The sequence below is a fragment of the Megascapheus bottae genome, chromosome 8, assembly GCF_031878675.1.
Source record: "Megascapheus bottae isolate mThoBot1 chromosome 8, mThoBot2.hap1, whole genome shotgun sequence".
NCBI classification, from domain to species: Eukaryota; Metazoa; Chordata; class Mammalia; order Rodentia; family Geomyidae; genus Megascapheus; species Megascapheus bottae.
The window spans coordinates 14,349,351-14,365,046 of NC_143516.1; the positions used below are offsets into that span (position 1 = coordinate 14,349,351).

Below are 15,696 nucleotides of genomic sequence, written 5' to 3' on the forward strand. Positions count from 1 at the left end.
TTTGTAACCTGGGAAGATGATGCTATTACCTCAATATGTTTACTCCTAAAACTAGATTTTTAACTCTTTTTTAATTTTTTATTGTAATTAATAAAAGTGTTACATGATATTTGCCAGATAGAAGGTGCATTAATTCACATACATTGATACCCTTTCACATGTCTTAGTACCCATTACCCTCCCCCCCACCCACCACCACCCATCCCCCATCTTGGTTTTCCCCTCTTCCCTATCAAATTTCAATTAACCAAATACAAATAAATTCAATATATCAGATAACAAAGTGAGATACTGTAACAATATGAGATACCCAAAGGACAGCAAAGGAGATGAGAGATAACATAGTACATTAAGGACAACAATCATTCGTTATATGGCTTTTGTTTCAATATCCTGGAGGTCCTTTCAATTAGCTTCATACTATATGGCCTTATGTATCAAGGTTTTGCTCTATTGCAGATCTCTGGTAGTAGAGTACAAGGTTTCTACTGATTATGACAAATGAGGGAAACCATTGAGCCTAAGTTCCTTTGAGTCTGGCTTACTTCGCTTAATATGATTTTTTCTAAGTCTTTCCATTTCCTAACAAATGGGTTGATGTCGTTTTTTCTGACAGCAGCATAGAATTCCATTGTGTACAAATACCACATCTTGTTGATCCACTCATCAACTGAGGGACATCTAGGTTGGTTCCACATCTTTGCTATGGTGAATAATGCTGCAATGAACATCATTGTGCTAGTGGATTTAGTATGCCCTAGATTCTGGACAATTGGGTAAATGCCTAGTAATGGAATTGCTGGGTCATAGGGGAGCTCTATGTTTAGTCTTTTGAGGAACTGCCATACTGCTTTCCATAGTGGTTGAACGAGTTTGCACTCCCACCAACAGTGTAGTAGTGATCCCTCCTGGCCACATCCCCTCCAGCATCTGTTATTCGTTTTCCTGATCCTGGCCATTCTAACTGGAGTGAGGTGGAATCTTAGAGTTGTTTTGATTTGCATTTCTTTTATGACCAGAGATGTTGAGCATTTAATAAACAATATACAGAAAAACACAAGGAAGCACAAATACATACGTGAAGGTTCTATCAAAAACAATATAGTCATTTGGCATATGACAAGAACATTAAAGCATTACCATGTGGAATAGACATAAGTGCTACATTGTTAAACAGCACCCTAACAAGTTTTATTTCTTAAACCTAACAGTCAGGGGCCAGGAGTTTGGCCTAGTGGTAGAGTGCTTGCCTAGCATGCACGAAGACCCAGGTTCGATTCCTCGGTACATAGAAAAAAAGCCAGAAGTGGTGCTGAGGCTCAAGTGGTAGAGTGCTAAGCCTTGAGAAAGTCCAAGGACAGTGCTCAGGCCCTGAACCCAAGCCCAGGACTGGCAAAAAAAAAAAACAAAAAAAACCAAAACCTAACAGTCAGTAGTCTCCAGAGAGCATATATCCATGCTTCCAAGTAGAACATTTCATTATCCTAAGGTGTATTTAAAAACAAAACATTCTAAGCATTTATTCTTTGTCTGTTGTCAGGGTTTTGAACTCAAGGGCCTCACAATTCCTCTGCTTGATTGCTTGGCTAGTGTTCTATTACTTGGTGCATTCCAAGTGCTCTATCTCTTGGTTCACTGGAGATGAACTCTCACTGACTTTTCTGCTCAGGGCTGGTTTCTAACCACAATCCTCCGGGTTTCAGTGTCCTGAATAGCTAAGATTGCAGGTGTGAGCCACTAGCATCTTAGTACATTCTCAGTAACTCTTCATTTTTAATTGCAAAAAAATCCTCTCCATTTTTGCATAAGTTTCAAGAATATCAACAAGTTGAAATTCACACTCATTGGAGTTCCATAGATAGATTGAAATCTCGGAAAAGCTCAGAGCCCCAGAGGTCCTAATGAAAAAAAATATGACATACATACAAAAATAAAATGAACATTAAAGGAGTCACCAGGCAGCCAAGAACAAGTAAGGTAATAAGTCATCCAAAGTAAAATGGATTTTCTCCAAACCTTACCTTAAAAGCTAATGACACAATCTAAATTCACTAGACTTACTGAACAACAACAACAACAACAAAAACAACAAAAACACCCCAAAACAATGTAAAGTAGACAGCTGAAAAATCAGCCTTGGCTGCTGAGGCCAGAGAAATGGTAATGGCTCTGTGTTTTATGCATATTGGCCAATATCCCAAAATCACATCTCAAGATGCAGGGCTGCCAAAAACAAACTACACTCACTCGACCAAGAATGAATCAGCGTTTTCTTATAGCAGATTTTCCCAGCATTAGAAACATTGGCCTGAGGAGGAAGAAGCAGACGAAACAACTGTTCTTCTACCTTTTCAAACTCATTATTTCCTTGTTTTCTATGGTTGCCAATGACAGATCATTCATAACTAAAAGATAGACCATAGCTTTTAACTTCAAGACTCAAACTTTTTCTGTTTTTTTAATAGGAGATGGTGATTTTACTAGTTTCTAAAAAATGGGGAAGTCTGGATGATTTCTAAAGAATTAATAACAGCCACAAGAATATGGTCAAATATCTTGCTTTAAGAACAACATGTACTTGCTAGAACATACTTACATACTGGTTTAATGGTAGCAGTTCTTCACAGATGTGATTTTATTTTTCCTGTTCTCCCTTCTTCCCATCAAAAGCTAGGACTACCAGTGAAAAACAGGTCTGATCAAAGCTTAGACGGAAAGTAGGAAAGATTATCCACCCTACAATTAAGATGCTAGAAGTAGCTGACGTAGCTAATCTAGCAAATGAAAAACTGCTGAAAATATTCCATTCCTTCATCTTCACCTATTATGTCTTTTAAATGAACTTTATGTTTTGGGTAACTTTTTCAGATCCTGGTATCACACTTTACTACCATGAGTTCTTCTATTTTGTGTATCCCCTTACATCAGGTTCATAAATGCGACATGAATCTCATTCTACCATGGAATTCTGATGATGTCCCATGGTAATATCCACTTTCCCCCACTATCTCTAGCATTAGCTGCACAATCTCCTATAACAGTAGTTACAATTGAGACATGGGATCATAAGGAGGTCACAAAATAATGGCTTACTGTGGTTAGGACACAGAGGGTTATTGCAGGTGTATGTTCCTGGTGAAGTGACTGAATATATCCACATTCTGTTTTCTTTCTCCATCTCATCGAGCTTGTCATGTAGTATCTTTTAGCATTGGGTAACATGGCACTAATGCCCTTACCACATGCAGCCTTTGTTCTTAGATTTCCCAGCTTCCAGAACCATGAGGCAAATAAACATCTAAAGTTCATAACTTACTCAAATGACTGCTGTCATAGCAGCAGTAAATGAACTAAGGCATCCATGAAGGCCTAGAATGTAAAGCAGAACCTAATAAACAGGCCTAAATTCTCCCCTAGCTTATTACCATACCCCATGAATTCAATCCTGCCACTCCATCACAGCCTTCTCTCCATCAAACCTAGCACAAAGATAAACACACACAAAAAAAGCCTCTGTTTCTGTTGGCCTTCATTTCATTTCGGAAATTTTTGTGCTAGTACAGCTTACATGAAATAAATCTGTATACTCTTCTCTTGTTGACATGCCTTGGTTTTCTAATTTTATATGCTTCTAAGATAGGGAAAAAGATTGTTTTTCTTCCCTTCACACCATTTGCCTTTAACATCATCTGTGAAAACCAGTATGATATTGCATTTCCACTTTTATGTATACCACATCTACTGGTATGGTGGTATGCCATGATTTCTGAAATGGCTGTCCCAACTCAAAAACCTTCTAACAATTCATCAAAACTCACAATATCTTTCAGTGCACAATCTTTATTTTGGTAAAAACCATTGACCTGGTTGTTTTCAGCCTTTCACCCCCTTCTTTAATGTGAACAACTCTTCTTTCTCCCTACACTTTGATCTCCAGCTCTTTGGCCTCTTGAGGATTTCTTCTGCATGGGGACAGCTCACCTTTACCTCAGTCCCACTAATACTTGTGAATTTTCCTTTTCCTTGGCCTTTTACCATCTTTTAATTCTAAAGCTGCTGAGTAAAGATGGAGCCACAGACTACAAATCTGTGCCAATTAACCTCAGCTGCACTCTGGCAATGTAGCAATCTTTCTTCAGCTCATGGTGACTCACGACTGACCCTAAGCAATTCCAAACATTTCCCATTCCTCTTAGTGTTTAAACCCATCTACTTCCTTCCCACTGTCAGCAAGTACTCTTGTAAATAAATCATGCTGAATCCATCTTTCTCAGCAATAACATAAAGAACAGATACCATCACTGATAGAACTATTATGGGAAATAGTCTGGAAGTTCCTTAAAACATTAAAAATAGAACTATTAAATGATCTAGCACATTCTACTCTGGGTAGATATCCAAAGCAAATCACATTGTTATCTCAAGGATTTATTTATATATCTTCCTTCCATTTTCATTGTAGCACTATTCACAATAGCCAAGATATGGACTGAATCTAAGAATCTGTGGTGATCAGGCTGTTCTGGTCCCTAAGTCACTCCATCTTACAGAGAACAGTAGCTCTCAGGCTGTGCCTTGCCCTATATGAACCCACTTTATACGACAGTGATTTGTTCCAATTTGAGTACAGATGCTGATGCAGAGGGACTCTAATTCCTGTTTGTGCAAGTAAACAACCACCATCTGTCCAGCATGAACCATGGGGGCAGACTGATAAATAATTTACTTCTGCAGATAGAAGATCACTACCTATGAACTCTGCAAATCAAACCAAGCATATACAGACATATGGGTATAGCAAATCCATATCCTCAAAAATCAGACCCATGAATTTACACTACACACCAGTCCCAGGAATCATGAAGCTTTCACCGAAAGCGAAACAAAGGAAGGACAAAAAAATGGACATTTAACACTAGAATATCCAGTATTCAGAGCATCAACTCATCACACAATCTCATTCCCATGTCAGGGATCTATAATCAGCAAGCTCCTGATTCTATCTCTGGACCTCAGCTGAGTGGTTACAATCTCTTGAGTTACTTGAATTGCCATCAGACTGGACTCAGCAAGCATGGAAATCAACTTTGTGTCTCAAATCAGCTCTGAGTTTTGACACTACCAGGCTTACAAGTGCAATAAGTAGGTTTCTACTATCTCGTCTAACCACCTGGTGTGACTCCTTACTCTTGTCATCAGCAAGACCCCTTTGCATCCTACAGCTGCTTTAACCCTTTCTTCAAAATCTTAGGTTTACATTTGTAAGTAAAATGTATGGCCTGAGAGTTAAAGTTAGCAATTTCGCTTTGTTACAAGCTCCCACACTACCAAGTACCATCAAAACTCAAAGGTGACAGAGAATACGTCTATGTCATGCTGTCTCTTAAAGATATTCTTTCGGTCTAACAAAAGAATTTTATTAATGTCCATATTTGGATTATAGAATATTGGTGGAAAATAAGAATTCAACATTATTTCCTTGAGAAAAGTAATTCCACTCCATTTCTTCATCTAAATGTTTTATATCAATGTCACAAAATACCTAAATGAATCATGATAACTCAGACATCTTTAGCCTTCCCACATCAAAGCACAAATATTATTATAAATAATAAGCTAACATATTAGTAAAATATTTTGAGAATCTTGAGGCTAATAGCTGGGTGTGGTGGCTCATGCCTGTAATCCTAGCCACTCAGGATGCTGAGATCTGAGAATCAAGGTTCATAGCCAGCCCAGGCACAAAAGGACCTGAGACTCTTATGTCCAATTAACCTCTAGAAAAGCGGAAGTGGGGTTTGGCTCAAGAGTAGGGTGATGGCCTTGAGCTGAAGAGCCAAGCACAACGTCCAGGCTGAGTTCAAGTTCCATGACCCACACACAAAAAAAGAGGCTTATAAACTACAGAGAAATTTTAATAATACAAGCATTGACAGAGAGGGAGAGAAGATATTGTAGAAAAAAGAGATCAAATCAGTGATAACAATACAGTATTTTTCTTAACCAGAAAGGTTAAAGGGCTATAAAAATGAAAAACTTAGGCATCAGTATCCTTTATGGAAATATCAGATCCATTTAATGCTAAAACAGTGCTTCTTATCACTGTATAAGTGATGAATTTACTTTGAAGATAGATAATAATTGAGTTTCAAAAATATTGTATAAAGATTGGATGAACCATAAGTAAGCTTACTTAAGAAAGAGGAAAGCACACAACTTAAATAAATGTGGATTAAGAGATTTGGGAATCAGGGGCTAGGAGTTTGGCCCAGTGTGGTAGAGTGCTTGCCTAGAATGTACGAACTGCTGTGGCTCAAGTGGTAGAGCTCTAGCCTTGAGAAAATTCAAGGACTGGCAAAAAAAAAAAAAAAAAAAAGAGAGAGAGAGAGAGAGATTGGGAATCAATGCATGTGTGATTATTTACTCCAATAGTCTCTCTTTCTAAGACTCAGTTTACATATATGTATAGTTACGAAAATGTAGCAATAAAAACTGTATTGTGAATTTAGCTCAATGGCAGATTTTCTAAGTGATGGCATGGAAAGGTATGGGGTTCAAATACATAACTAACTGACTAATCACTACACAATTCAGAGTGGGGCACCAGGCCTCCCCAACCCTGGGAGGGAAAAAAGAAAAGGAAAAGACTCACACATTGAAGGGCAAGCTAGAATTTCAAAGAAAGACCAACAGTGTTTTTTTTGCAAGGACTTGAAACAAAGAGTTTGGGGCAGACATCTTACTTACAACTGGTTAGGAGAGGGCGTGGTGGGAATTCATTTGTGTAACACTGATTCTCAACTCTGCTCCTACTAGCCCATAATGGTTGAAGATATGATTTCAAGGATTTGGGGTATATAATAAAGCCATTAGGAATCATTACATTTAATAGTCAGAAAAATAGTAATATGATGTATCTCTAGCCACCCTGTGATTTTGGTTTTCCCCGTTAGATATTAGCTCTTCATAATCAGCTCCTGAAATTTCTAGGTATTATCACATGAATATTATCTTTCTTCCCTATCTGAATTCCCTACATTCTCTATCTGAATGTTCCATCCAATCTGATATCTGATTTTCTTTTTAATCTTATGTCCTCACAAGTTCCCTGCTTTAAGGAGAGGAAGGTACCTTCTGTGAATTTTTTTTCTGGGACAGACTCCATGCACACATGACATTGTGACATTGGTCTATGTTCAGAACACCAAGCCTGGCTTAATGACCCACTGTGAGCAGCTTACAATTCTTCATCATTATTAAGCTGGAGGCCCCACATTCCCTCCACACTAGGTACTGAGGTTATCCTCTGTGCTCTGTTTATGAACCAGGTGCCTCCTTTTGTTCTGCAGCCCTTTATGCAGCCTCTTTCCCACCTCCAAATCAGTGTGCTGTCTCCTTTCTCAGGTTCTTTGCCATCTATTATTCAGGGGTGGTGAAATCTCAGGCCTGCCTGTGGGCTATACACACTAGTGCAAATATATGGCACCTCACAGGACAAGACCTGTATGCCTTTTGTTGGCTGCTATGGCCTGTGCAGTTGAGGAATGGATGTTTTAAATATCCAAATGATGCTTAGTTAAACACACACACATACACACACACACACACACACACACACACACACACACAAAACCTACCCCTACATAAAGGCTAATTCTCTCAACCTTCAGTTTCACCTCAAAGGTCAACTAATCAGGCAGATCTTGCCCAATTTCTTTAAAGTGTCTCTTCTAATCAGCATACTTCATTATGCATTTTTCAAAAGGCACTTACTACATCTATAATCATCTCATTTCTTTGTTTCTTGGTTCACTGTCATATACTTTCCCCTTTTAAATAGATAACAGCAGGAGAGTCACTAATCTTATCTTTTTGGTAGCAAATGGGCATCTCATCAGGGCTGATAGATTTTCCCCTTGATCAAATTTGGAGCCTTCTTGACTAAAGCATTGGCCTATAACAGTGTAGATTCTTCTCAGCAAATAATTTCTTGTGCCTATAATCTCCAGAGTTTCCCCTACGTTTTCTAATAGTGGTTTTAAAGTTTCAGATTTTACATTATGATCTTTGATACATTTAAAGTTCATTTTTGAACAGGGTCAGAGATAAGGATATAGTTTCAGCCTTGCTGCTTTCTAAGCAGCAAAAAGAGGCTGTCTTTTCTCTAGCCTGTTTTGTTTTGGCTTCACTGTCTAAGAACCCAATTGCCCAGAAAGAAGAGAGAACTGACAAATTAAAATATTTCTACAAAGAAAAAGAAACAAATACCAGACTAAACAAGTAATGCATGAAATGACAGAAAATCAGGTACTAAATGGATGAAAGATTAATACTCAAAATTAACGATGATCTAAAAGAAATTTCAAGAATAAAGAAATGAGTAAGTCAGCTAATAAATGAGCAAAGGAACTGGATAGTTCTCAGAAGAAACGCAACTGACAAATAGATACATGTTTAAGGATGTTTAACATCCTTAACCACAAAGGAAATGCAAATCAAATCTTTGTTAAGGTGCTACTTCACCCCATTCAGAGTAGCAATCATCAAGAAAATAAACAACAAACATTATTAGGTTGCAAAGGAAATGGAACCATCATACACATTGGTGGGAATGTAAACGAGTACAACCAGTATAGAAATCAGTATGGAGAGCTCTTAGAAACTAAGCATAGGCCTGCCTTATGATCTCATCATATCATCCTTGGATACATATATGAAGGAATATAAGTCAATATATGAGAAAGATACTTGTGTAAATCCTGTTATTGAAACTCTTCACAGTAAAGCTGTGGAATGGGCTAAGGTAGCAAACAGTCAATAAATGGAGAAGAAAAAAAATTGGTATACACATACATTGGAATATTACTCATTCATTAATAAAATAACATAACATTATTTTTATAAAAATTGATAAAAGTAGAGACCATTATATTGAGTTTCTTACATAAGCCATGTTTAGAAAGCCAAATATTGTATGTTTATAGAATTTAAACATGAGAGATACATATATACATAGATACCTATATGTATTTATACATACCTACATAGATATACACATACCTATATGTGTGTGTGTGAATAGAAAATAATCATAAATGTGGGACTGTTTGTAAGGATGTGGGAGGAGAGAAGGATGAGAGAAGAATAAAACAAAATATACTGTGTCTATGTATGAAGATGGGATAAGGAAATACTTAAAGCTGCTAAGCAAGGGTGGAAAGGAGGGAGAAGAAAAGAAAACAATAAAAAGGTTAATTTGACTAAATTATAATACACACACATGAGAAATACTATGGCAATCCTCCTGTGTACAACTTAATATACACAAAGAAAGTGAAAACTGCATAACAGAAAAATTAAGACAGGCTCTTTTGGGAACAGGTGTCAGGGGGAGATGGAGAGGGTGAATAAGGATGAATAGAAGTGCATGTATGAAAGTAGAACACACACTTGTTGAAACTGTTTTAAGGACTGAGGCAGCATGGTAGAGAGAGATGGAGGGGATGGATCTGATTAGAGTACATGGAATGGGTATATAGAAATGTTGTAGTGAAATAACCAGTATATGCTAATTTTAAAAATCTTTGATTCTCAGCACAAACTATATCCTAGCTCCATCCTCTTTTAAAAGACTACAACAAATATCTCCATCATTTCAGACAGTTCAAGCTGCATTTTGAGGATGAGCCTCTACTAGCAAGGCTGCTTGAAAAGTATCCTTAAACTGCCAATATAGCTTATTGTTTATTCTAGGGTTGACAATGACCCTTGACCATTTCCACAGCTTTTACTAACTAGAGCTATATCACTTTGAATCCTTTGAGATATATCAGTGTCTCAGACAACTCAGGCTGTCTTTCTGAGGGACCTGAAAGTCATTTCTTAGTAATGTAATCATCAAGAAGAGCCTAGGCCTGGTCCCCCAAGCTCTCTGAGGGGACAGAGTCCTAACTCCCCCCAACTTCCACCTAGTTGACACAGCTGTCCTCAGGGCACTAGTACTGATCATTCCTTTATCACCTGTCTTCCCTGAGCCATCCAACCACACTGTCCTCTCTTTTTTACTTTCATTCTTCTGTTTTCACATTGAGTCACCTTTGTGCAAGCTGCAGGGAGTACACACACACACACACACACACACACACACACACACACACACACAATTAGTATACATGGATACACACGAATACATATAATCAGTGTTTCATAGATTAAAATTTATCCTTACTTATTCAGTGTCTTGCTTTAATTCTGACAATAGCCTCTGACACATGTTACATGCTTGACATTAAGTCACTGTAGGAATAAATAAACTAATAACCGTAATAAGGAATGATTCACCAATTTTCTTGGAAGGATTTTTTTTTCTTTTCCTAAATTCAGCTGGCATCAAGAGTATGTCATCCATTACAATTCATCAACATTTTCTATAGCTTTTTTTCTCCACTGAGTTCCTATTTATCTTAGCTAGGATACTAAGAATGGCACAATTATACCTGTGTATTTTTATCAGTATTGCTGCCTTTCTGTAGATTTACAATCCAAAAAAGAACATGAATCCCTAAACCAAGGAAAACCTCTATGAATAAATTCTGACATAACTTGGAAAGAAGGTAAGGATAGGAATTAACAGAAAAATGAGGACAATTTCAGAGAAATATAGCTTTAGGTTAAAGGAACCATAATAGCTGCTATCTGATGCTTGTGGGGCTGTAGCAAGAGTATCACAATAGCAAAAATGATAAGAAGATACAAATGTAAAGCAGCTCAGCCTCTCTTTTGGAAAAAAGTTAGGCATCAACTCCTTTGGCCATAAAAATACATTTATTGACTCATACCATTTAGTGCTTTATTCAATGGAAATGTTAATTGAGGTAATACATGGGAAAGTATTAAAAATATAAAAAATATTTATTTTAAATATTTATTAAAGTATTAAAAATATTTATCAGCATTGTTTATACTACCAGGAAATTGAAAACAAACTGAAGATCCAAATTTATGGGACTGAGTAGTTAAATACTAACTCATCCAATTGTATATTCTGTGAGAGGAAGGGTCACACTGCTTGTCTACATTGGAGACAGTTGCTACATAAAATGTCAGGCCAATGGCAAGAATAATCAGCATAAAATATATGTATATAAAAGTTAAACTAAGTAAAACCAGAACATGGAAAATTATCAGATAGTAGCTTCTTAAGGATCTAGACCTATGAATGGTATTTGTAATCTCTCCATTTTATATACTTTTGTAATATTAATATCCAATTATAAACATATTTTAAATATTATCCAAAAGAAACAGTAGCTAAGATTATAGGTATGAACTGGAGGTTCATGGCTTGTCACTTCTTTTCTTTTTTTAATTGTATTTTATTGTTGGGGTTATGTATAGAGGGGTTACAGTTACATTCATCAGGTAGTGGGTATATTACTTCGTAAAAATTAATACCCCTTCCCATGTTTTAAAAATCACATAAAAGTTAAAATCATTAATTAAATAATTCATTTTTCTGAGAAAGGTATGCAGTGTAATTGTTAATTACATTACTTATTAAGTGGACACAATATACACATTTAGTTAAAAAGAAATGAAACAAGAAAACATAAGGGGAAGCAATCTGGAAAGAGATATTTTTGCAAAACACAAAAACAAAACAAAACCAAAAAACAAATTTATCTCAAAATAAGTATAACATCTTTTGGACAGCAGTAGAAAATTCCAAAGCGAACATAAACAAATAAAAACAGTGGCTTGGTACTCACAGGTATGCAATACTCCACCATCGGGTAATGTAATTTGTGACCTTTCGCCGTCCGACCAGAGAAAAAGCAACTCTGGCAGACATCATAGTTAAAATGTTTTAGGCTTCTATACCTAGAGGGGGAAAAAAAGTCACTAGCTTCAGTTCCTATTACTTAACCCAAATCAATCACTTGTGGTGATGAATTTCATTCAGTCAAATGCCACAAGTATGAAATTTGTTCAGCAGCCCAGCTCCAAGTTACGAACAAAGACAGAAGCCAATGTGGGGAGGATGCAAAGGTAAAACTTTGTAGCAATAGTTTCTAAAATGCATTTTCATTTGTTTAGACACGACACAGAGAGGACAAATGTCTGAGTCAGAAGACATTATGTGATGCTTGACTAGGCACAGAACAGGATGGAGCGCAGGAACAGGCAGGGAGGGCACGCTTAGCACTGTGTTCAGAGAAAAGGATGCGGACCCTCAAATTTATTAAGTCAACTATGACATAGATGTTTGTGACCTTGATGAAAGCTCAGCACATTTTACAAACATCCTGTGGATGTCAGATTTCATTAAAATTTAATTTAAAAGTGATTAGCTAAAAAGAACTAGCAGTCTTATAAAAGATATATATACATCTCAAATGAAAGTGCATATGTATTTCAAAATATATACTTTATATACATAACAATAGTATAATATAATAGTATAAGAATAGTATAATAGTTGTCATATAGGGCATATATAGTATACAAAGTATATAAATATGTACTTTGTGTACATACATCACATGAAAATAAACATGTATATATATACATATATATGTGTTTACACATACACTTATTTACACATTTATTTCTGGTATCTCTGTAGAATGATATTCAGTGATACTCAGTGGAATGAAGGTACTAATAGAGACCAACAGAAGCAGTGACATCGATTAAGGTGAAATGTATTCATAACGTGATACACTGACATGAACTCCCTTTGTACAACTACTTAAACATAAAAAAGAAACAGAGCTTAAGAGTTCGGGTACCCCTTGTCTGTGACAAGCCCTGGCCTAGGCTCCTCTTACACACCTCCCTATGAGGAAACACTCAAATCTCAGCATCCATGGCTCAGGAGGATGGGAATGCTGTGAGGCTGTGTCCTGGCCTGCCAGGGCGTGAGGGAGGGACTCACCCAAACCCTTAGACAAGTGGATGTCTGTTATTACCTACTTACTTTCTACTTTCAAATCTTCCATGTTGCTATTTCAGGCCTCAGCCATGGCAGGCAACGAGTAGATAAAGCACTAATAAAAACTGTCTTAAGATTCCTGGGTGAGGTAATGATTTTGAATGGGTCGCTCTGTCCACATAAAGAACTGGACAATGAAGTAGCCTTAAAACAAAGTTGGTATCTCTTTGGATTTTCACATGTTCCTATTCAAGTTAAGAAAATGTGAGAAGGGACAGAGAAAGGGAGGGAAGAAGAAAGGGATGGAAGGAGGGAGGGGAGGAGGAGAAGAAGGAGAAGGAGGGTGGGGAGGGTGATGATGATGAGGAGGAGGCGGTGGTCTTCATCTGGGGACAAACCCTGTACACTGATCCAACATTCTGATTTTGAAATGTTAAGGGTAAACTTCAGCAGCACTTCTCTTCACACACTAAATATTATTTCTTGCTTACTGGGTTTGATACCAAAGATTTACAAGGTTCACCAAAGTCCAGCAAGAATGTATGCCTAGAACTCAGCGTGAAATTATGCTGCAAGAACATTTTTTTTTTTTTTGGCCAGTCCTGGGCTTGAGCTCAGGGCCTGAGCACTGTCCTTGGACTTTCTCAAGGCTAGAGCTCTACCACTTGAGCCTCAGCACCACTTCTGGCTTTTTTTCTATGTATGTGGTACCGAGGAATCGAACCCGGGTCTTCATGCATGCTAGGCAAGCACTTTAATCACTAGGCCAAACTCCCGGCCCTGCAAGAACATTTCTATGATCTAACCACATTGAAGTTCGTTTAAATGAAGAAAAACAAACAACTCTGGTTTTTAATCAAAAGAGTATAAATAATAATGAAGATAATGATGGTGGAATGAGTTCCCATAGTGACTGTAAGAAGAAATGATATTTTTAATTTAAATTTTATTATCAAGGTAATGTATGGGGATTACAGTTACTTCTGTAAAGTAGTGAGGAAAGTTATTCTTAGAGGAGTGGAATATGATGAGTACGCCTTATATTAAGGAGACAAATCCCCAAAGGGAATAAATGATAAGAAAAACAAGATAGCAAAAAGATCCCACAAAGAGAGAAGGAACAAACCCACAACCCCCCAAGCCAGGCTTCTTACCTGAATCCAACGATTGGACATTCTTTGCAGATATTGCACTTGGCCTGATGTTTTGCAGTCTCAGCTGCTGCCACTCGATGCAAAACAGGCAGCCACACCATGGACTGTGGCTCCAAACGCATCCAGTCGATAAACTCTTTCACGCTGATTTCGGGCTTGTTGTTATTCTGATTTAAAAACAAATATATACATAAGGCAATTTATGAAAGTAAAAATTCACTGGTAACCTCACCAAGTTGAAGGTCATTTTCTAACCAAGTCAAGTGAGAGCTGCTCACATCTGCAATCCTAGCTACTCAGGAGGTTGAGATTTGAGGATCAATGTTCAAAAGCAATCTAGGCAAGAAAGTCCATGAGAGGCCTATCTCCAATTAACAACCAAAAGCCAGAAGTAGAATTGCGGCTTTACTGGCAGAGAACTTGCAAAGAATGAAAAGGAAGAAAGAAAAAGAAAGAGAGAAAAGAAAGAGAGAGAGAGTGAGAGAAAGGAAAGGAAGGAAGGAAGTAGGGGAGGGAAGAAGGAAGAGAGGGAGGGAAAGAGGGAAAGAAGAAAAGAGAGGAGAGGAGATGAGAGGAGAGGAGAGGAGAAACATTAACCCAAAGATGTTATTTTGTCACAGTCCAGTTTTGGGGCATCACATTAGGAAGGCATTTTGTGTTAAATGCACTATGTACAACTTAAAAGTTGCTCATGATAAATCATATGAGACTTCTCATTTCCTAGCGACCCTTCCCCTTCCTTTTAAAGGTGTTTGGAACAAAATATCACTTTGTAGCCCAAGCTGTATTTGCAATCTTCTTGCCCCAATCTCCAGAGTACTAGGCATCTATCACCATGCCTAGACATTCAATTTCTCTTCGGTTCCTAATTCTGAATGATTTCTGTATGTACAGAGTTAAATTTCACCACCATCACTCTCCTGCTGTCTTTGAGGTCATTCAGTGAACCAACATATGTGACTATAAATCATGTTTGGGAAAAAAAAATCATTTGGTATTTTTTTCATTTCTAAAATAAGAAAAAGGCCCATTATAAAATGTAATAACCCATGACATCGATTCTCCTCAAAGATACAGTGTGAGCAATTTTTTTTTTCTCCGCAGTGATAAATCATGGGGCTTGCTCTGGCAAAGTATCTGTAGTTTGTGCTTTTTGCATATGTATGGCATCAGTAATATTTATAAAGTGTCTTTGTACATGGTGAGCACTAGAAAAAGCAAAATTACTTTCCCAGGTAAAAATCAGTAACTCATACTACTGATGGAAAACTTGTTATATCATTCTCTTTTTGGACATACACGCTCAAAAAAAAGTTTGCTAATTTGATTATATATATTATATATATAATTTTACCTACAAAGAGTGTCAAGACACTTTAAATCATTTATTTGGCAAACGTTTTTAGTAACCATGATGTTAGAGGAACTCTGCATACTGACATCTAACCCCTAAGGGGATGGATGTTAAGAGTGAGCAGTGGCTTGGGAAGGGAAGTAGGTAAAGAGCTTGAGGCCCCTTGGGGCCGGGAGTTTGGCCTAGTGGTAGACTGCTTGCCTAGCATACACAAAGACCCAGGTTCGATTCCTCGGTATCACATATGTAACAAA

General features: G+C 37.3%; 1 protein-coding gene across 1 annotated transcript in view; it reads right to left on the bottom strand.

The window, feature by feature from the left end:
* The window catches only part of Utrn (utrophin), a 402,939-nt gene that overhangs the window by 36,671 nt on the left and 350,572 nt on the right, over positions 1–15,696 (bottom strand). The window contains exons 63-64 of the mRNA XM_090338004.1: positions 14,089–14,255; positions 11,769–11,880 (exon numbers count right to left, since the gene is read on the bottom strand). Of these exons, the coding sequence (XP_090194130.1) occupies positions 11,769–11,880; positions 14,089–14,255 (279 nt within the window). The remainder of the gene's footprint in view (positions 1–11,768; positions 11,881–14,088; positions 14,256–15,696) is intronic.